This window comes from Hakea prostrata, chromosome 3, assembly GCF_041222555.1.
Source record: "Hakea prostrata isolate BN-2017 chromosome 3, UWA_Hpros_2, whole genome shotgun sequence".
In the NCBI taxonomy this organism is placed as follows: Eukaryota; Viridiplantae; Streptophyta; class Magnoliopsida; order Proteales; family Proteaceae; genus Hakea; species Hakea prostrata.
Window position 1 is genome coordinate 27,032,174 of NC_142602.1, and position 23,824 is coordinate 27,055,997.

The window sequence follows — 23,824 nt, forward strand, 5'->3', positions numbered from 1 at the left end:
CTGTAGTGCATTGGCAATTTTGGCGTACAAGGAGGGTTAAATGTAACATTTGGCCGATCTCCCCACCATTTGCTTCAGGGCCTTTGTAATGTTCTGAGCGTTTCTTGTTGCTTAGTTTTTCTCTCAACGGAAGATTCACTTATCAGCTGATCTAAAAGGAAAAGAGAGAATCAAAATAGATTTATTAAAAAGAGAAGGGAGTATTAATCAGATGCTCTAATATTCTAGTACCAATAGTATAATTTCTTTTTGGGGGAAAAAGGTATCACCAATAATATAATTAGCTTCATAAATTTGGAAAGATGATAATGGACAAGGTGGTATGAGGTCAGGAAGTCTTTCCCAAGGATGTGAATGTGCACAATCCGCCAATGCAGAGCTCTTCTAGTGGTGAAACAAACACTTGTCAGTGAAGAGGTCGTGGGTTTGACTTTTGTTGAGAGCATATTAATATCTCCATCCCTCGACTTAATAAAGCATATTTGTACTAAAAAAAGAAAAGAAAAGAAAAAGATGTGTGTTGATCAGATTTGAAAGCCAAACCAAGGATCGCTAATGGAGCTGAGACTTGAGAGTCTAGTGGCGTATCCCCTCATAGCAAGATATCCGACGCCATATCTGCTGTAAATGTTGCACTTGTTGAGTAATTCGCATTTCATACCTTGTAAAAGAGGGACTAATTGCATGTTTGTTGAAGAAGAAATCCATCCCCAAAATACAGAAGAAAGAGCTCCAATCTTGTTTTTGAGTGTCCTGTTTAGTTTCTATCAAACCCTTTATCGGGTGGTCATCTAGCGTTCGATCGGGCTGAAATTCGAACTAGAGGTTAGTGATTCCTTGTTCTTCAAACACACCGGCAGGATTGTGAATTTAAACTCAAAAAATCATTTCTTTTTTTTTTTTTAATCTTTATTCTTATTTCTTTTTTCTATATTTAATGGTATATGCCAAGAACTATTGTTCTGATGTGTTGATATTTTGATGTCCTCTAGTTTTAACTAGAAATCTTGTTCTCAATTTTGGTGAATGTATATTTAGTGGGGTTTTGTTTTTTTTTTTTTTTTTTTTTTTTTTTTTTTTTTTTTTTTTTTTTTTTTTTTTTTTTTTTTTTTTTTTTTTTTTTTTTTTTTTTTTTGTTTCCTTGGGTTCACTTAAAAAGAGAAATAATTGATTTGTTACCCCTCTTGTCGTCAAGATTGTGGTTGAGTTGTTTGTTCCTTCCCTATCATTATGACCGAACTAAAACATATGGAAGAAGAACTTGACGTGTAAACCTAGGAGGAAAATCATGCCAAGTGGTCCATTTGATAGCTTATGATGGTTAGGTCACTCTTTATCACTCACCCTAGTAAAATTTAATTGAAATCAAGTTACGACAACTCGTGTATGCTCATTATCTTCTCTTTCAGCTTTACAACTCCTCAATTCTGGGCCTTTGGCACCTCATTATGGGGGCACTAATGTATTCGTTGTCCGATATGATCATTGAAAGCAGATATCCGACCAACACGATTGGCTTGCTCTCACTATTTGTTTCTATGAACAGGTTTTTTTTTGGGTCAAAATGAACAGGTTTTGTATCTATCCTAAAGGTTTAATCTAGGGTTCACCCGGAGCAATAGCTTCTATCCCTAATTGCAAGTGTTTAACAATGTCGAAAGTGAGGGATACTGTAAAGGAGACGATGTAATTTTTTTTTCTCCATAAAGAATAGAGAGTTCAATTAAGGGGTATTCAATTCCAACCAAATGTGTATGGAAGTTTTCAGATTTGATCGATTTAATCTAAGCTTCCCGTGGATATTTTCTATTGATATGTAATCGGTTTCTCTCAGGTTGGTCTGGTCCAATTCAAAATTTTTTTTTGGGTTGGCCAAAAGGTCCAATTACAATTTCCATGAACAAGTAATATGCTCATGAATTGACATGTAACTGTTAAGGATTTTGAAAGCCGCCCTTGGTTCTTTTTGGAGGTGGTGTTGTTGCTCAAAGAGTGTTTTAGCTTTTGGGGGTTGTGCTCTGTGTCATTTTTCTGCTGGGTTCATGGGTGGGTGGATCATCCACTAGAAAATTCTTGGAATTCAACCCTTCTTCATGCTGAAGCTGTTCTCTTCATTTTTTCACACTATGTGGTTGAAGACCTTGTTGTAGCCATGAATCCTCCTTTTTCTTTGTTTTGTGAATTCCTCCTCTTTTTCCTTTGATGATTTCTTCTTGCTTCTCATCTATACCTCCACTGGTAATCCAACAAACTCAGGTTGTACTCTTTGACCCAAACACTGCTAGCTCTAAGGAAAACTATATTTTCTTTCTAGGAAGTTGGGTTATTCCATCTCCAGCAGTTCGCAGAGCAGGAGGAATTGCTATGTTTTGATAGATTTGCTATGGAAATTTGAATGTTATATTTATGTTTTGGTTTCTTCAGCTCATATGCAATTGAACATGTCTTTTATTTGTTTGAGTGCCTTTCCTCTCATGCAAAAACAACTATGGTCTACTCTTAATCATCTTGCATCTTTTGTGGATAAGCCATGGGCCATAGGAGGAGATTGGAACTCCTATCTTTGCCTTGATGACAAAGTAGGGGGTGTGCCCTTAGATGGAAACAAACCAAAGATTTCAATGACTTTGTCAGCCATTAACCATGCAAAACTTGTTTGATTGCCTTCTTTTGGACCAAAGATGATCTGTAATAACAGACATAGAAGTCTAAGAAGAATTGAAGGAAAGTTGGATAGGTTCATGGTTAATGCTGATTGGTTTGAGTCTATTTAATGAATCACATTCAGTTACATGGAATTTTAAGCCTCGGATTATGAAGGAGTGCTGTTAAAAGCCGTTGGTGGATTTTCATTGTAAAACTTAGAAACTATTAAGGATAAACAAAAGGAAAATAGGCCATTTTGATTGGGGGAAACAAGAAAAGAAACGCAAGTAAAGGTTTTGACGCATGGCAAAATCCTCTGTTTGAGTCTTCTTCTCTGATTCACTAGTTATAAAGGAGATTGGTTAATAAGAAAGGAATAAATCAGAGACAAAAAAAATCCTAAGACTCCAAGCACTAAAAAACAAGCGGCTGGTTTTGGAGGAAGGGGTTTGATGAGATTTATGGGTTGCGTTTTGTTGTTGCATAATTCGGTCTCCCCGGGCCGAACGTTCGAACCTGCAAAAACGTGCTCGACCAATGTGGTCAAGTTTCATCTTCGGTGTATTCAATAACTTAAGGGTGCATACCTTATGATGACAACCATACCTCTTTATAGAACATAATTTGGTCGGTCTTGTAAAGGAGTTTCTGTTGTAGAGTTGTATTTGAAGTGTGTCTCTCTTTCATAGATTGAACTCTACTCGAACAGTACTCGAAAGAGATTGAGATTGACAAGGATTCCGAACATAATTATTTGGTCGGACCATATATTTGAATAAAACATATGTTCGACCATATAACCTGGTTTTACTGGTTCGACCATAACACGTTTCTCCTCAAACTATGGGTCAATATACTAGTTAAGATGGTTGAAAAACTAAGGTATAGGTTTTATGTTAATAGCACCTTGATGGACTTTAATGAATAATCAAAATGAAACAAACGAAAAAAGGGGATATAGGGTTGAATCAATGGTTTCTAGCAGTAGGGGCTGGTGATGGGTGATTTCCGTTAGGCAAAGAAAGAAGATGGGTGAAAGCTATTTTTTTTAATCCCATTAAATGCTTTGGGGGTATTTTGGTCTTTCATGATTTAAAATTTGAATTACACTTAACCGTCTCGACGGTGTCAAAGTAATTTTTCTTATTGAAACTAAGGGTGTCAATCGGTATAGTTTCGATAATTTGGTACGGTATCAACTTTGAATATCGAAAACTAGAACAGTACCATACCAAATTTATATGATAATGTACGTTTCGGTATTAAATCGGTATGAAAAAATAATTTAACAACGATATCTAGTGGGGTACAATTTTGTTATGAACGAATCTATGCCACTTTTGTTATTACTTAATAAAGATCTTAATGAAATTGGGATCAAATAATCGATAGAATATGATATTAAAAAAGACAAAACAATTAAGTCTAAGAAGAGGAGTGAAGGACAAAAATTAAAGATAGAGTAAAGGTAAAGTGTTTTAGTAAAATTATATTTATATCCTTAATTTGGTATTGTACCAATTCCGTACGATTTCAGTACATACCGACGGTATGAGCACCTGAAACTAAATCATCTCGAATTTTAAACGGTGTGGTTTTAGACGGTGCGATTAGGTAAGGTTAAACAGTTTCGGTACGCAATTGACACTCTTAATTGAGACTCGACGAGAATTTAAACTTGACCAAAAAACCCTCCCGTAAAATTTCATATTATTATTTCCTGTCCTCACGAACAATATTAATTAGGGTTGCAAATTTCGACTTTAATTTGTCCTTTTTGGTAAACCGACTCTCGATTTTATTTTTTTTTGGTAAAGACTCTCGATTAAACACTAGCCGGAATATCCTTGGCATTCCGCAGACCTGTTGTTATGAATCAATGAGTAAACATTAGGGCTTGAAGCGAAGATAAATTAGGATTCAACGGATTGGGGCGTCGACGATCACTAAAGAGCATTATGGTCCAAGATATAAGGCATCGAAGATTAGCGCCTGGTATTAATTCTCAACGGAGTTAGATCAGGTTGAAGTTCTCGGATCTGATTCAGTTTGTCGTTCTTTTTTTCCCTTTTTTCTAGTTCTAGCTAGATTCTACTTGTAAACTCTCTTGTAAGTAAAGAGTTGGTTGGAGTCTTCACAATTTTAACAGTGAAAGCTCCAACAGGAATCGTGTCTCTCCTCTGCTTTCCCTAATTTACATACTATCAGAGGATGGGGCATGATGATAGCAGAAGGTCCAAAGAAGATGCCAATGGTGGTGAGCGATATGAGGATGGCCGTAGACACCGTCAATCTGAGAGTCGGAGGGACAAAGACAGAGACAGGAACAGGGGCAGGCGCTACCATGAGGATTCAGGCGAGGAAGATGATGGTAGAGGCAGAGAATCTGACAGGAACAGAGACAGAGATAGAGATAGAGAAACTGACAGGAACAGAGACAGGAACAGAGGCAGGCGGCACCATGAGGATTCAGGCGATGATGATGGTAGAGACAGCAAGAAAATAGAACGAAGAAGTGGAAAGGATGATAGGACCCACGACCGGAGGTCTAGAAGTGAGCGGGAAAGTAATTACAATGACCAAAATGGACGAGGAGATGATCAGATGCATAGAAGAGAGAAGGGTTCAAAGGTAATCGATGAGAAGGAAAGAGATGGTAAGAGATCTGAGAATTCAAAATCTCAGGAGCAATCGATGCCGCCTGATAAGAATCCGAATGTTGATACAGCGAACTTGGGGAGGAGTGGAGGAGTTTACGTTCCTCCGTTTAAGTTGGCTCGCATGATGAAGGATGTGCAAGATAAAAGTAGTCCTGAATACCAGCGCTTGACGTGGGATGCTCTTCGGAAGAGTATTAATGGACTTGTGAACAAGGTTAATGCAACTAACATTAAGAATATCATCCCAGAATTATTTGCTGAGAATCTTGTGCGTGGTAGGGGGCTATTTTGTCGGTCATGTATGAAGTCACAAATGGCATCCCCGGGTTTTACTGATGTTTTTGCTGCATTAGTTGCTGTTGTCAACACCAAGTTTCCTGAAGTGGGCGAGCTTCTATTAAGAAGGATTATTTTGCAGCTCAAACGAGCATACAAGAGGAATGACAAGGTATGTATTAATTCTCTTCATCGTTTCCTCTATTTTATTGCTTGTAAGCATTGATGCTGCTGAGTTTTAGTTTTGTTATCATCCTCTGATACTTTGTTTCCAATGGACAGCCTCAATTGCTGGCAGCGGTTAAATTTATAGCTCATCTAGTGAATCAGCAAGTGGCACATGAGATTATAGCATTGGAATTGCTCACTTTGCTGCTGGAAAATCCTACTGATGATAGTGTTGAGGTGGCTGTTGGCTTTGTCACAGAATGTGGCTCATTGCTTCAAGACCTTTCACCACAGGGTCTCCATGGTGAGTGTTCTATATGATTTTTTGGTGCAACAGAATTCCTTTTTGGCATAGCTATGAACAAGTATATCATTCTTTTGTTCATATTGGCTATTAATAAATTTTATGATTTCTAAAAAGTGTTGCAATCTTAAAGTACAATTTTATTGTAAAACCTTGTTTATTTTTCTTTCCCGAAACTAATTTTCAAACTTAATTTCTTGGTTTTTTTTTTTTTTTTCAATTGGGAAATTTGACATTCTAGGAGATGAACCCTGGAAAAGTTAAAAGAAGAGGGTTTTTGGTCCCTCAGAAGTGATTATCATGAACCAGTATATGAGCTGTGACTGTTGAGCATATACACTCGAGAAAAGCTCATTTTGCTTGAAAGTTGGAGCATCTTGAGCTATATGATCTGGCAAAAATTAGATGAAGTGAAGTCAGTGAACAGAAAATCATGGTGGATTTTATAGGGAATCCCTTGTTTTAAAACTTCTCACATTCTGATGTTTTATGGTGAACCCCAGTTCTTCGTTCAATCTATTAGATTTTTGTGCTTCTGGGATGGGATTGCCATAACTTTAAACTATCTCCACATGGGATCGCCATAACTTTAAACTATCTCCAGTACTTCATATACAGCGTGGATACTGTTGGAAACTGTTCGCTGAAAAGCTATTCAGCATGGTACTGCACTGCTAATCCTCGCAAAACAAGTCTCCATGCCCCATTTGGTGCAGCCAGCAAATCCTGATCTCATATTATAAACTAAGTATTTGATTGGCTATAAACACTATCCCAGTTTCAAGTAGACTTTTCCCAGACAAACCAGGGTTAAGGGGTTACTAGTTTTGATAATGCAGCTTTATGGGGATGGGGAAAGAGACTGGATGAAGAAGAGAGGAAGTGAACAGATAAACAGGCTGTTTGGGGTTGAACAGTTTCCATGGACAGTACCCATGAATCTGACTGCATTGTCATTACTAACATCTCAATGTGTTCTACTTCTCTAAGAGTCATGCTGCCTTATAATGTGCTTCCGAAAGGCTGCTATCACAAGAAAAGATATACCAGATTGTTACTCTTATCTGTTTCTTATAACTTGTCCCAACTCTTGAAAGGCATATCCTCTTGATGTGAATTGGTATAATGCATTGGCTAAGTTATATGTACACTGTAAGTCTGTAATATGTGCTGGGGCTTATGTTTTGACATACATGGGCTTCAATACAATATTGTTCATGATACCAAGTTCAAATTTATTCATAGATTTTTTTTTTGGGGGTTTGAGATGTTAGAGAGTATAATGTGTTCCAATTGCTTGTGTGGAGTTAGGAGAGATTTGGGTAGCTAGCATGTAGGATAGAGATGCAGTGTCCCAGGCTTAGAGAACAGTACGGCCATAGAGAAGATCAATGATGAGTGGACAGCCTAATAGGAAGCCAGTTGAGTCTTGCTCATGCACAAGTCATAACTCTTAGCCCATAAAGAACTCATGTTGCTGCGACATGTGGAGTTGCTACAATCTATAAGTTATCTTAGTTACTATCTTGTTTCAACTTCTATTGCAAGTCAGTTTTTGTAGTAGACTAGTAATTACAGAAATGGAAATTCCTATTTCTTTGCAATAGAATTGGATCTTCAAGACAAAGATCCCAAGTAACTTGGCAGCAATGTGACCCCCCCCCCCAAACACATGAGAGGGTTACTATTCTTATAGTTATTGATTGGTTAGTACTAATAATGATGATTATCATCCACAGCTATGTTTTTGAGTTAATATCAATACGTACCTCTACATTTTGAATCATAACAATCACCTTAAATGACAAGTTTTCACCAACTGTACCCATGCTGTTAATAAACACTGTTTTAGTGTTGACATGTCATTCAAATTAATTTGTAAATCTCAGTATACCAGTATGTGTTGTGATGTTCCAATATTACCCTCCCACAATGTTATGGTCCAGGCCCATATAGTTTTTAGAGGTGGGTAAAGACATATCTCCACCTTATCGTCATTTCCAAAACAATATATAGATCAGAATCATTCTTACCTTGCCCCTATCACCATGTGAGTAACCAGTCCAATCCCCAGTGTGCCCACTCCACCTGCCCTGTCTCAACGCCCAACGCACTCCTACCACCTGTGTGCAATTTTGACCTTCCCCAGACGCCACATAGCGGGAGCCTTGTCTGGCTAAGCCTTTTTCTGCGATTAGTAAATGCACATGTTCATGAGAAGTGAGAACTACATGGATTAACATTTGCATGGTTTACAAGGTCTACGCCTTTCTGTAGAGAGTCTTCATTTGTATGTTCTATTTACATCTTTGTTATTAGTTTTATGAATATAATAACATATGGAACTCTACAACCAAAGTTCATGTTAGTTGCTTCAAACAAGTGTAGTGCAAAACTTCTGGTTTTTAATATGTCAAGTGGGTAATGTTCTTCTTTTATTGACCAAGTTCTGATATCTTCAATTTATTTACTATCCATTATTTTACTTGTTCCCATTGTATATGCAAGGCAAGGGAAACCCTCATTAATCTCTCAGGTGGTGTTAATATTATAATGGTTCATTCTGTGTAGGTATATTTGAGCGGTTTCGGGGAATACTTCATGAAGGAGAAATTGATAAGAGGGTTCAGTTCTTGATTGAAGGCCTCTTTGCAGTAAGGAAAGCAAAATTTCAGGTATAATATTGCTATACATTCTTCCTATATGAAATAAATTTGAGTTAAAAGAACCTGTATTATTAAATTTGGATTGCTACATTTTTCAGGGTTACCCAGCTGTCCGTCCAGAACTGGACCTTGTGGAGCAAGAAGATCAATTAACTCATGAGTTATCCCTTGATGATGAGATCGATTCACAGATTACTTTAGGTATATTTAGGGAGAAAAAGCATCTTTTGGTTTAATATTTTGTTCTCCTATTTCTTTTTGTTTGGCTCAACTTTATATTTTCTTGTAATTTCAGATATTTTTAAGCCGGATCCAAATTTCCTGGAGAATGAGAAACGTTTTGAAGAATTGAAGACAAATATACTTGGAGAGGAGTCGTCAGAAGATGAAGAAGGCTCAGAGCCAGGCTCAGATGATGAGGAAGATGAAGAATCTGAAGAAGAAGAAGAAAAAATGATGCAGATAAATGACGAAACAGAGACAAATCTTGTAAATTTACGAAGGACAATTTATCTGACAATCATGTCCAGCGTTGATTTTGAGGAGGCTGGTCATAAGTTATTAAAGATTAAACTAGAGCCAGGGCAAGAGGTATGCTTTACAAATTCTGCCTATTGATTTACCAATATAAATTGCAGGTTGATATGGAACCCCACTTATTTTTATAATACAGCCTTTTAATCTGCTGCTAAACTAATTATGTACATAGGGATTTGCCTTTTAGAAATCTCCATGCATTTCGAGTCGGGTATAAGATAATTTAATTGGTTTTCTTCTTGTTTTATTTGTGTTTGCTTCTTTATACGGATTGATTATTCAAACCTTTCAACTTACATTCAAAATTGGAACCTGCTAATTTAGTTATCCTGGAAACATGGCAGGTGTATGCAAAATAAAGACGATTATGGATATTATGATAGAAATAAGAGCAGAAAATCCTAGAGTAGCAGGTCTGAACCGAAAGAAGATGGTTAATGTTGCAAGTAATTAAGATGGAACATCAATGAGAATTGAAGTACTTGTGTAACCCTTGGGAGTTTTTCACTTAATGTTGGAGCTCCTGCTTCATTCAATACATATCAACTTAGGAGGCAGAATATGGAAATGAGTAGTAAATATAACGGAATTCTTGAACTATTCTTGACTAGAACTAAGACATTAAACATTTCTGTTAAGAAACTTGAAGAAGAAGATCGAAAATATAAAATAAGCAGAAATTATTAATAACCTGAAAAGTGTGTAAAACAGGATAAATTGAACAAAGCTTTCAGGATCTAATGTAAACACTTTGAAGGGAATCAACTAGGGCCAGTTAACCAAGATTTCTAAATCAGAACCAACTCAAATAGTTTGAAAACTTGGGTTTGTTGGAATCTTCTGTTAGGGTGTATGGGTTTCAATGGGGTCTTGTGGTTTTGGTTGAAGCTGTTATGGTTGTGATCTGATGGGGTTCAGGATTCGGGATTTCAAGTTTGAATCCTGATGGGTTTACCATGGGATCACAAAAGAGAAGTTTCTTGAGAATTAGTGATGGGGCTAAATGGGGTGAAACTCTTGAGATGGGGAAATATGATTTTTGATCATGGGATGGTTTTGTAACTTTAAAGGTCTAATGATGAGGATGGGAAAATGGTTCTGTCCTAATATGAAGTGATTCTGGTTAATTCCCAATTCTTCCTTCTCTTGATGTCCAAACCCTTCTCACCTGCATCTATGGGATGCATGGTTCCTGTGTTCATCACAGAGGCGCCTCCCCCATCCTTTACATGTCGGACCACATTCTCATTTGAAATGTTAGGGGCCTTAGCTCCCTTGCCAAATAGACTGATGTCAAGCTTCACTTCTCTAAGGCTTCTATCTGTGCTCTTCTTAAAACCCATGCCTGCCAGGACAATGTCTGCTCTATTGCCTTCTCATTAGCCCCCGCTTGGTCCCTCATCATCAATTTTGACCATTACCGTAATGGTTAGGATTCAGATTCTTTTTGACCCTTCAAATTTACAAATTTCCTCCTTCCACCCCTCTTCCCAATACATCCATCTCCTCATCTCTCTACCTTCCTCCCCTTCTCCTTTACATCTTACCATTGTCTATGCCCTCAATCACTCTCCTTAACTGTCTCCCCCTCTGGGACAATCTCTATTCCCTCTCCTCTTTTGTCACCTTTCTTCCTTAGGGTGTTGGGGGGACTTCAATGTGTTTAGATTCGGTCACGAGAAGCTTGGTGGCAATTCTTTAGATGCCCTAGCTGTTGATGCTTTTACTAATTGCTTGGAGGACATCTCCGTCACTAGCCTCCGTTGGTCCAACCATCTCCTCACCCTAGCACAACTAGAGATTCAGCCAAAGCTGCATAGCCTCCGAACTGGATAGGTTTCTTGTGAACGAAGCATGGCTTATGTATCTTTCCTTACTCCCATGCCTGTTTTCTGCCTCCTAGCTTCTCTGATCACTCCCTTTGCCTCCTTCATATTCCTTCCTCCTCCTTTGGCCTCAAGCTTTTCAAACTCTTGGACATGTGGATCTCCGATCCTTCCTTTCTCTCTACTGTCCAGGCTGCTTGGAACAAGCCAGTTCATTGCCTCTCCCTCCTCCTCGTAGCCTTTTCCAAGAAGCTTGGTAATTCCAAGGTCGCTATTAAGGCTTGGTTTCCATTTCCTTTGGCAACGTTACCTCCCTTGTCTTCCCCTGTCGCTTTAATCTTTCTCGTGTTCAATCCCTCCTCCAGTTGAATCCCTTTGATCTTGCCTTGGCTGAGGAAGAAAGATCCCTTTTTGGAGAATTTGCCTCCCTTAGCTCTCAAAAAGAAAGCTTCTGCTGCCAAAAATCTTGGATTATGTGGCTTGAATTGGGAAACTTGAATTCTGGAACTTGATTTTGCACAAGTTGTAATGGTAGATCTAAGCTATCCGTATTAAAATAGGATATCTGAGAATGAATATAGACAAAAGAGGGGGTGAAGTGTGAAATCTCCTTACCAATTACAAGCTTCCCAAGCCTACCTTTCCTTGTAGAAGACTATGCATGGGTCTTGGTTCAATTGTTTCAAACACAAGAACCAATGGAGTTTCAAACTCCAAGCACACACACTCTTTCTCAAAAAAAGGAAGTCGATAGCCCAAGCACAGCTTATAAGATCGATTTAAATTATCTAGTCCACCAGAGTATCGTATGGTGGGGCTGTTTGAAAGGCTGTTTAGCAGCTTACACTCTGGTTGTTAGGAGTAGAAGGTCTAATAACGACCTTTTTTGGGCAGTGTACCCTCATTTTTTCCCTCTAGATGAGGTGCATTACGTCTTAAACCCAAGGTTTTAGGGGACCAAAGGTTTGAAATTTCGGTTCACGAAGCACGGAAATATCGTATTCTTTTCCTTCAAATTTGGATGGGGTGATTTTGGTGGGGAGTCCGTTTTTTTGGGTGGTTTCAGTGCCCATCCTTATTTGAGGCCAATAAACACAATGTCAGTGTTATTTTTGCCTAAAACTTAACCTAAAGTGGTGTTTTTGATAGGCACATGCTTGACTTTATGTGGGCGTAACTCGAAGTTTGGAATATGTATTTTACTAATGTAATATGGAGATTATGCAAGATAACACTTAAGATTTTCATTACAATGTGGCAACAAATGCGGCTAGTAGAATTCAATATACTAGTATGTGTCAAGCTGGATCCATCCCTTGGGTTATGGAGTAGTACTCTAAATATTCAACATAAGTAGGCCATGACATGGTATGGACAAAGTTATCCATATAGTCTATCATTGCGCTTCTATAGGTAGCATCATTAACATTATGTAGATTTCCTACCCTAGGAAATGTGGCATACGGCCATGGAGTGTAACCCGGTTGCAGAATTGGCATAACTAGTTGTGCTGGTTTGATGGATTTTAAAAGATGGGGTCCATAAGTGATGCACCTGATCCCTATATATACCCATTTGCAGACAGGCTACTGGAATCAGCAGATGGACCACCATATACTTCACCATATCCATATCCATACTCATAAGCCTCGTATGTTAAGACCCCTTGAAATTTTCAAAGTTTCACCAAAATTTCAAGATTTTGGCGGAATTACCAAAATTTCAGCTAAACTTTTCAGACTCGAATGTCGGCCATGGTTTAGTTTTGCTGACGAAATTTTGAAATTTTGCTGAAATCTTGCAAAATTTCATACCGAGGACCCCAACTCTAGCTTTATTTCCCCTAAAATGACCTCAAAACAGGTTCTGGATCTGCATTAGGATCTGAAACCTTGGAGTCTGGTTTCATTCTCCTGTGGATGAGAGCTGAAACCAAAATTTATGAGAGCTTAAACCAAAATTTATAATTTATCTGAGCAGAGGTAACATAGGACTCAGGGACAGTTAGTAATTGTGTTTATGAATTTGAATTTTTCTGGGTATTCAACCCCTGTGCAAACTGAAATATTTTGGTGAAATTTCTGGAGAATTCTATAATTTTTGCATGTAAAATGTGGTAGTCATATGTTATGTTTAGACATGTCAGAAATGCTAAACTTTTGAACTATGATGAAAACGTGTTAGGGGTTATATCAGTGGTAGTGATATGTAGCAAAAATTCGAATCTAGTTGTTGGATACAACATATAGGAAGGAGATTCCACAAAGTGACTACTTTAGATAAGTGGGCTCAGTCATAAGTAAAGAAGGTGACAAAGGATAATATTTTGTTTAGGGAATTAAAATATAATGGATGAAGTGGAGAGGTGCATCTGGAGTGTTGTCATTGGTATATTCCTTTAAAACTGAAAGGAAAATTCTATTGCGCTGTCACATGGCCCAGCTATGGTGTGTGGAGCAAAAAGTTGTGCATCATGTAAATAATATAAGTGTAACAGAGATGAGGATGCTGAAAAGGATGTGCCAAAACTGAAAGAATAAAGTAAATGAGGACCATATCGGAGCTTGGTTGAAACATATATCCCATTCACAATTAGCTTTATAAGAGTTGTTTGAGATGGCATGGCTATGCTCAGCAGAAGTCTTGTTCCCCAGTGTGGAGGAGTGATTTGATACAGATAGAGGACAGCCAGGGCCAATCAAGCCTAAAGTAACCATAGAAGTGGTTAGGAAAGACACGATTAACTTGGGCCTCATATTTTACGTGTAGAACTCACCGGAGAGTAAGGATCCATGTGGCCAACCCAGTTAGATGGGATAGCTCTAGGTTGATGTTTAACTGATTCAACATATGATAATATTGAAAGAATTAAGTATGAGTTTCAAAGTAGGATCACTAATCTGGGATGGATAAGCAGAAATTTTCTAATGGGATTTAAGTTCAAAACATCACTAGCGGTGTTAGAAAACTGTTTTGAATAATGAGATGAAGAAAAATATAAAGCAGTAGGAAAAGAGAGTTCAGGGGTTTAACTTCTCTGATCTACAAATCCTCCTTAGTTTGCCTCTTGTTCTCAACAAACATGAATCCAGATGATATATCATTCTTATAGCATTGATAGCATTCGGATGTCATATGCTTCATAGAGGGTTGGTCAGAGCCATTTCGATGAAACCACGGATCTAGGGTTAGGGTTTTGGTGTCAAACTTCCCTAGAATGTGGCTGCCCAGGAGTTCCAGCATAGGTAGGAAGAGTTTTTGGCCTTCTGAGAGGGTTTAGACCTTGTGAAACTAATCTCCGGATCTGAATCCTCTTATACTTGGAGACAGATTTGAAAATTTGAATTCAAAAGCTTCTAGGGTTTTGGTTAGGGTTTGGGGAAGGACTAGGGTTGGCTGCAAGGCTTGGGCAGATCTCAGAATACTTCTATTCTGTAATTCAGAAGCTATCTCAGAGAAGTAGTGGCTGAAACTTGAGGTTTTAGGGTTTTCTGGAAATTTTAAAAATTCTGCAAATCTACTTGAAGAAGGTGTGAATTGCAGAAAATTTCAATTCTCAGAAATTGGATAGGTTTGGGGAAAGTAAGATTAGGGATGTACTCTAGAGGTTTATGCAATTCTAGAGAGGGTAGAATATAGGGCTTTGGGGCTGGGAATTGATGGATCCTAAAGGGGCTGGGATTTGGTGCCACAGGGAAGAAGGATGAAAGGGGAGGGGCTCTAGGGTTTGATGGAGGGGCTGGAAAGGCTGGGGGTTGAAGGGGAAGGACCAGTAGAGAGATGCGATGGGTTTAGGGGTGATTCCTCGGTCAGACAAGAGAGGGGAAGGGCTGTGATGGGTGCATGGGGTAGGGGAGGTAGAGGGAGACTTGCGTGGGTGGGGATGGGGCTAAGACTTACTTGGGATGGCTTGGAGACTTGATGGTGGCTGCTGTACTTGCTGTTTGATGCTTCAAAACTTGACTAGAAGATTGCTTGAATGCTGGGAATCTTGAGATCACTCACAAAGACAACCTCAGGGTCCCCCTCAAAGGAACTCTGGCACGCTTAGGCAATTAGACATTCAAAGTTTTAATTCATCAAGTCTTAAAATAGCTTATAATGAAGATGTGATTTACAGCCTAAAATAATAGACTCAAACTCAACTTAGGAGATCCTTACTAGATAAGGATTCTATTACATATCAAATTGGGCTCTTTATAAAGAAACAACTCCTGATTAGATAAGATAGTGAATCCTATCCAACCTCAACTATGACTCTTTGCTTTCAAACATAACTGCAACTCTTAATAAAAGACTCCAAACAACTTTAAATTGGAGTCAGATTGACTCCAATAAATTCTGAATTAAATCGTAATTTAATTTCAGGAGTAAAATAAGGGCTAAAATTTTCAAAATAACCCTTTTGCAGGGTTCAGCCAGCTTAGGGTGGCTTCTTGGATCCATGTTGGGGGATCCACTTAGGGTTTCGGTCAAGGGGTTCTTTGTGTTCACATCCACATTTGTTTAGTGTATTTTTGTGGTAGTGGATCTTATGTTTCCTCTGTGGTCCTTGAAAGTCCATTCCACATTTTTAGGGTTTGGTTTGATCATAGGGCTGCATGTTTGCTATTTTTCAGTAAGTTGGGCTGGGGACAAAATGTAGAGTTTGGTTTTTGGGGGGGGCCCCCCCCCCCCCCCCCCCCCCCTTTGTCGTCCCCCCCCCCCCCCCCCCCGCCCCCCCCTTGGTTTTTTTTTTTTTCTTCCTTTCCCTATCCCTAATTCCCTATTTCAATTTTTCGTTTCATCATTCACTCCTCTTCTTAGTTTACTTGTTTGTCTCTTTAATTAGATTTATTTGCTTTATCTGTTAATTTCAATTATTCGATTGGTTGTCACATTTCATTAGCTCTTAATGCTAATCCAAGTGGCTAATTTCATTCGTCCATTGCCGTACTAGATACCTTGTTTAAACCCTTTTCCCGTTCAGTTCAGATTCCAGCCGATTGACACCCTTAGCTTGGGCCAAGTTCAGTTCAGATTCCAGCCGGTTTTGCTCAGTCTGGTCCAACTCTGCTTTGTCCTGGTGCTGCACAGTCCAAGTTAATATCCATCAAGGTGTTGTATTGTAGAACCTATGGTTGGTTAGGCTGAAAATTTAATTGAGGTAAAAGTGGTCTTATGAGTTTGATGCAGTTTCGTATGCATGTCATGACTGACATGATTCAGTCTGGCAACCAGATGCAGAAGAACAGGTACAACCCTGGCTTGGTTCACAAGGGATATTTAGCCCCTTGTTTTTGGGTGGGGGTTATTCTGTAATTTGAATTTTATTTTCATTATGGTAAGCTTTTGATATTGGGAGTTCTCTGATACTATTTGAGAATCTATATACTTTTAAACCATTACTTAGTAGGCAAAGTTGAAAGAGGAGAATTTCTATTGATTGTTGTTAGTGGTTCCACGTGTTGGAGACGATTGGTTGGGTTGGATGACCCCGATCCTCTTTTCTGTGTTCCTGTTTCATGTTTGATTCTCAGGTTTACTAAACACCCCCAACCTGCCCACCCACCCCCCCCAACCCCCAAAAAAAAAAAAGTGGAAAAATTTTAGTCTGTTGTCTTTAAGTTTTAATGTGGTGATACCCTGTTCTGACATTGAGTCCAGTAAGTGACAGTTTGAACTCTCATGTCTTTCACTCTCAGCCCCAAACTTTGGGGCTTGAATTGCTATCTTAAGGAAACCATACTCTAGATCCTTGTACCTTATTAGCACCTTTGTTGAGTCATAAACCAGGGAATCAGCTACCCTAATATTAGTTTAGGAATTTGTTTCACTTTTCAGTTTGATAAATTCAAGGCTTATTGGTTGGAGTGAAATGGGCATCTCTATTTATTTTTTATTTTTAATTTATTATGCGGTGATACCCTGTCCTGACATTTGTGTCCAGCAAGGTAGAGTCACTCTTTCATGTCCATCACTTGTAGCCTCAGACTTTTGGGGCTTGAAGCAGTATCTTAAGGCAACACATACTGTGGATCCTTATACTACCTGTTAACATCTTTTCTGTGAGACACAACCAGCAACTCCTGCTTCCTAGTACAGTACGCAAATATGTTTTTCAGGCATTTATTTCAGTTTCCAGATTTATAAATCCGAGGCTGTTTTTTTTGGGGGGAACCAATAGGTCTTTGAATGGCTGACCTTCCTATTTCTATATGGTCAATTAGAGGTCATACAGGTGGCATCTCACCTTGAATCAAGTCTGCTCACCACTTTTAACCCCCCCCCTAACCGGGAAAAAAAGAGTCTGTTCACCACTTGTTTGTTATTGTCATTAGATGGAGATGACCCACTCTCATAAATTACAACTAAGGACTGGTTTTCTGTGATTTAGGTAAACTTACCTTCTATTTTCTAGGTTGGCCACATGCAATTTGAAATTTCAATAACGCCCTTTGTTTAATTTTGGTTTCCAAATTTCATATGTGTTTTTGTTTTCTTACTCCACGGATCCTAGAGCGACTGAATTTTTGACTTCCCTGTTTTCTATTTGGACTTTGGCCCATATCACCCTATTTTGGTGGTTTTTTGGCCTTGGCTTATCTGAGTCGGGGTTCAGAAAATTTCAGGTTTTTTGTTTGTCTGTGGCTTTGGCGTGTTTCCTCTCCCCTGTCCCATGGTTTCTCCTTTTTGATTAATGGGAGTGAAGTGTGCTTTTTTATTTTGTTGTGCAATGGTTATTGGGTTTTATTGGTTTATTTCAGGAGTATCATACTTTGTTAGAGACGTCAATCGCTAGTTGATAAGGGGCAAGAAACTTTGGTCCTTGCTCTTGGGGCCTGCTGTCTATTCCCTGTAATCTGTAGGTTTAGGAATGATGGACCATTTGAGGTCTTCGGGGAACCAGATCATCATTGTTCTAATAGGATTGAAGGACCTTTTCTGTTTTTGTTTATATAGTTATAGTTATTTACATTTTGGGAGGTGGGATTAATAGGGATATTGGGTTTCTGTGTTGGTGGTTGGTGTATTTATGCTTGCATTTCTGCAAGTTTGTGGGTAATTTGATTTGTGTTGTCTAGGAAGTTTTTTTGTTAAAATTTCCAGTATGAAAGGGTAGAAAAGATGCCTTTTGCCATTTGGCAGAGACTGATAGGGAAACTTGCCATGCCAATCCAATCTAGGCTGAAACTCAACTGCCAGCTGTCCTATGTCCAAATAATGTTAAAATGAGGTTTGAGAACAATCTAAACAGCAAATTTGGGCTTGAGACGTGAAGTAATACATGATACATCAGTAGGTTTAAGTTCACACTCACGTTACATTTTTATGGTTGGTCTACTTGGGCTTTCTGAGTTGTCTCTGCTTGTGTGGATGAAGCAATTTTTGATGGTGTAACTGTATTTATCTAGATCTATTCAGCAGTGATGCTAACATAGCTATTCTTGATCTGAGTTATGCAGATGGAGTTGTGCATCATGCTTCTTGAATGCTGTAGTCAAGAGAGAACATATCTTCGATATTATGGTCTCTTGGGACAACGATTTTGCATGATCAACAAGATTCACCAGGAGAACTTTGAAAAATGCTTTGTCCAACAATATTCAATGATCCATAGGCTTGAAACGAATAAATTGCGGAATGTTGCAAAGTTCTTTGCGCATTTACTTGGAACGGATGCTTTACCTTGGCATGTTTTATCCTACATTCGTCTGACTGAGGAGGACACAACATCGTCATCCCGAATTTTCATAAAAATTCTATTCCAGGTATCTAGTTTGGTTGAAATCCACATTGTTTTGTCAGTTCCTTTATTTTGATGATATCATGCTTACCAATTACCATAATATGTTATCTAATGACAGGAATTGTCTGAACACCTTGGAATACGGTTGCTGAATGAACGCCTTACAGATAATGCCATGCAAGAATCTTTTGAGTCTATTTTCCCAAAAGATAATCCTAAGAACACAAGATTTTCTATTAACTTCTTTACTTCCATTGGATTGGGCGGTATAACAGAGAATCTACGGGAGTACTTGAAGAACATGCCTAGAATAATTATGCAACAGCAGAAGGCAATCTCAGAGTCGGAGCCTGAATCAGATTCTGGAAGTTCAGGTTCCTCCGAGTCTGAGGATTCTAGTTCTGAATCTGAATCTGATTCATCGAGTAGTGATGACTCCAAAGATGAGAGGGATAGGAGACGGCGCCACAAACGCCGCAGGAGGGATTGAAGAACTTTGGGTGTGGCTTTGAGGTCAGTGTGGATGCATTGGCAGAAATACTTAGTAGAAGCTGAAACTAATTATCTGGGCGTGGGCAGTTTCTAGCCGGATTGTTTTCATGTCAAGATTGTTATCTTTTTATCTTAAAATGATGGGAGGACCCCATTTGTTCTTTCTACACTGCAGTTGATGTTCAGTTTCAGTTCTAAGTCTCTCAACCATGATTTGTGATGCCATAAGAATTTTGCTGGCTACCCATAAATCTTGAGATCTGGAATACATTTGTATTAGCATGGTTAGCAAGCTCGTTCTTTCCATCCTACTCGTATCGGCCCGCCTCCTTGCCAATAGTAACACATGCACACAAAAAGAAAGGCCTTTATCTTTTGTTGTGCTATTTTGGATGATATCTGTATTATAAAACCGTGTTGGATATTTTTGGTAGCATTATTGGACAGGTGATTAACCTGGATAAGAGTAAAGCATTCTTCAGCCGAAACACCCCTATATCAACCTAGCAACAAATCCTGAATCTTCAAATCCTGAATCTTCTAGGTATAAAGGAAATGAGTAATTCTATTACCTATATGGGTAACTCTTTGATCATTGGAAGGGCTAAATCTCATAGTCTCTCCCGCATCCTGAACAAAATAAGAGCTAAGTGTTGGTTGGAAAGCTCATTACCTCTCCTATGCAAGGGGAACTGTTCTTATTCAATTGTGTTGCAAGCGGTGCCTCTTTATCACATGCAATATGTCATGTTTTCCATACTGTTTTGCAAGTCCATGGACTAGATTTATCAGAAGTTTTGGTTGGGTAAATTTGGCCAAGGTAAGAATCTTACTTCATTTCTTGGGATACATGTTGTTTACCTAAGAATCATGGGGGTTTAGGTTTTAAAAAATTGGAGACAAGGAATAAAGCCCTGCTTCTTAAATAATGTTGGAGGCTTTTAACTAAACTTTCTTCGATCTGGGTTCAATGTTTTAAAGCCAAGTACTTTAATTGTACTTCCTTTGTTGACTTTAAGTTGCAGTCTAAAGCTGGGTCGATTGTTTGGAACAACTTACGTTCAATTTACGAAAGTGGGGAATGGGGAAGATACATCATTTTGGTTTGATCCTTGGATTAAAAAGTCTATTGATAACTTGGTAGGGGAATTTAATATGCACTTTGCTCCCCAAGGGGTGACACTAGCTGAGGTTGTTAGGACGAGAAGGCGTTTTGCATCTGAAATTTCTTTAACATTTTGCCCTAGAATCTCTTTTGCAATCAATAATATTTGGCTATCTTCGAAATCAGATATGTGGAGTCTTAGTTTTTCTTCTGCCCCCCATTTGACTACTAAATTAGCTTGTCAACAGCATATGGCTTCTAATATTGCTTCTCCCCCCTCCCACCAAATATATATAAATGTTGATGGTTATTTTTTTGGAAATTGCGTATTCATCCCAAATTTAAACTTTTCTTTTGGGGTCATCTAAATGCAGGAATTCCAGTTAATGCAGTTCTTGCCAAATGGAATACGAATCCCAATTGTTGTGTGCTTTGTGGTAGAAGTAGTGAATCAAGTTGGCATCTTTTTTTCACCTGTGACTGGATGAGACGGATCTAGGTTGTAGGACCATTAGGATTAAGAACTGAAAGGTTACCGTTCTCTAACATTCTCGAACTCTGTTTGGACCTATTTTATAATTTCCACCTTGATAAACCAATGTTAAGATGGATGGTATCCATAATAATCATCACATGTTTTAGCATCTGGCATTCTCAAAATGATATGCTTTTTAGGAATGAACCACCCCAACCCATACAGGTTCTAAAATATATGATTATTTGGTGCCATGATCTCCAACTAAAACCACCTGGGTAGCCTGATGACATAAATTCGGTCATCATACCAGATCATGTTAACATTGATCCTGTGCCAAACTTTCAAACAGTTCCCTTCCCTAATCTAACAATGCTATTTTGTGTAGGTGTCGTGAACCCAATGTCCAAGGAGACAGGATGTTGTTCTTGAGAAAGTGTTTGGCCTTTAGGGCATGTTTGGTTACATGTTTAGAGATTTCAAATCTATGGAATCATAATTTATAAATTTAAGTGTTTGGTTTACCTAAGTGGGTGGAATGAACTCTATGAATTCATCTTGAGAAAGTGTTTGGTCTAACATGATTTTTGTGAATGCACAAATGTTACATTTGCGCTTTTATAGTAGAGGTAAAATCTTATACCTATAAATCTACAAATTCATGTTTTTTGTGTAAAAAGATGAATATTTAGATTTCATTAATTCAGGGATTTTCATAACCCAATGGATATAAATCTCACATTCATGAATCTAAAGATTTTAAATATCTGGATTCATAAAACCAAACATACCTTTACGATGAAAATGTCAATGGAAGAAAAAATATCAATAAATACCATATATATATATATATTGACATTGAGGTTTGGTCAAACGGTCAGAATCTTATCAACATCATGTTTTTTTTTAATGAAAATGTTAGAAAACCGTTCTGCGAAAGAATACTATTTTATTTTATTTTATTTTTATTTTTTTAACGAAAGAATACTATTTATTCCCCCCCTTTTTTTTTAGATTTCTCTTTCCCTTTCTTCAATATTTTGAAAGTTTTCTATAAGGATTCTTCTGGTGCTTGTTTCATGTATAAAGTATCAAAACTTGCTTCTTTTTGAGTGAAATTTTTTAATGACAAAGGAAATGGGTAAAAAGGTCAATGTGGTTTTTCACTTATTCTCGCTTTTGTAGGAAATTAATGGTAGGCTTTTTTTTTTATTATTTATTTATTAAAATATTAATGGTAAAAAAAAACCTTAATTGGATAAGAAAAAATTATAAACTCATATAAATGACGATTATAAAGTTTCAGCCATTAACCGGATAAGAAAAAACTTATCGGATCGGATAGTAGTAATATACCATATTCGCATCTTACGGACGGATTTGGATAATATCCTATGGGTTTTCGGATGGATGAATTCAATCGGATTTGATGATATTTGGATAGTTATTTTTTTAAAATAAATTCTTCTAAATGAGGATGAATACAATATCTAATACAAAATTTTGACAACAAATCTTTACCATTTTATTTGTGAGGGTTATGTTTGAAATTTAAGAATCTAGCAACTTTGGTATTTATTTTAGTAGAAAATTTAAAAAATATTCACATATCTCAAATAAAAGTTAATTAAAGTAATAAAACAAATCCAAATAGGTAACTTAATCAGATGGATAATAATATGTTATAAAGGAATATTACCATTTCCGGTATCGAATCCTTGTGGATGCAAAAAAATTCTCGCTGGGAGACTCACCCACCACAACTAGGTGTGCGACGCGGGTGAACCCGGTTTATAAACCGGGGTTGGCAACCAAAAAAAAAAAAAAAAAAATATTACCATATCCGCATCCTATCTAAATAGATATGGGATATAAATTCATAAGTGGATTTCGATTATCATCCCCTCCCCTTGCATATTAAATCCTTGCTCAGTCCCTTGCCATTGTTAGAAAAGACTGAATATTAAGAATATCTAATATCAAAAAAAAAAAAATTTTTATTTCTCCCTTTATTTACTCTACGTTCATTTGCTGGAATAAAGGTGGCGTGGTAAACCAACGGGGGTTGGTTCAAGTGGTAAGCAGCTTGATCCGCTTAAGCAAGGTTCCGGTATCGAAACTTTGTGAATGCAAAAAATCCCCGTTGGGAGACGTACCCACCCACCACAACTAGGTGTGCGATCCAATGATTAGTGGAAAAATTCTTGAAAAAAACAAAATTTTCTTACTTTTCCTTTAAATATTGAAAGTGCAAATTGTTTAGTTATTTGGGATGAAAAAGTTAGAGATAAATTTATTTAAATTAAGGAAACAATATTTTAATAAACAGTATGGTATGAAAATGATATGAAAAAACGGCACGGTTTGGTTTTGTTACGGTATGAAACCCATTCTTCTAACCATGTTGATGCTGCTGGTAACCCTAAGAAATAAGTCAAACAACCATTCCAGGTTTAATGTAGTTCATGTTGGCAATGGTTTTGAAATCCACCGTTATAATTCTAACCATGTGGCTATCAACTTCTCTGATGCAAGATATTTCCGTCATTGAAGCGACTCGATCAGGCTTTCTTTAGTAAGATCTTGTTAATTTCTCCATTTTTATACAGTAATTGCAATTGAACTTAGACTGGGTATTACTAATCCTTCAATATCTCAGGGAGATGATGCAATATCTTAAACACCCCAAAATAAAACCCTAATAAATGATAATCAAAATGCATGTTTGCTGTTGTAGGCTATTTGATTACGTTGAAGGGGAGAATGCTTACAAGGAGAAGATAGAGATGAGTTGAACTTTTGTTGACAGCCCCTGTAATCACGTTGAACTTTTGTTGACAAGTAACATATCTCAGATGACAGCCCCTGTAATCGCTCAAGTTTTCCCTAGTGATGGACCCTTCTGTGCATCCATCTGGATTCGGGAACGCAAAGACAGAG

General features: G+C 37.8%; 1 protein-coding gene across 1 annotated transcript; it reads left to right on the forward strand.

Annotated features, from left to right (window-relative positions):
* The first annotated feature begins 4,465 nt into the window (after positions 1 to 4,465).
* Positions 4,466 to 19,822, forward strand: LOC149021935 (MIF4G domain-containing protein / MA3 domain-containing protein). Its single transcript, XM_089150138.1, has 7 exons — positions 4,466 to 5,754; positions 5,865 to 6,054; positions 8,626 to 8,729; positions 8,819 to 8,921; positions 9,016 to 9,311; positions 18,529 to 18,834; positions 18,931 to 19,822. Exons 1-7 carry the CDS (start codon positions 4,858 to 4,860, stop codon positions 19,300 to 19,302), a joined length of 2,268 nt encoding a protein of 755 aa, XP_089006264.1. The 5' UTR covers positions 4,466 to 4,857; the 3' UTR covers positions 19,303 to 19,822.
* The last annotated feature ends 4,002 nt before the right edge of the window (positions 19,823 to 23,824 follow it).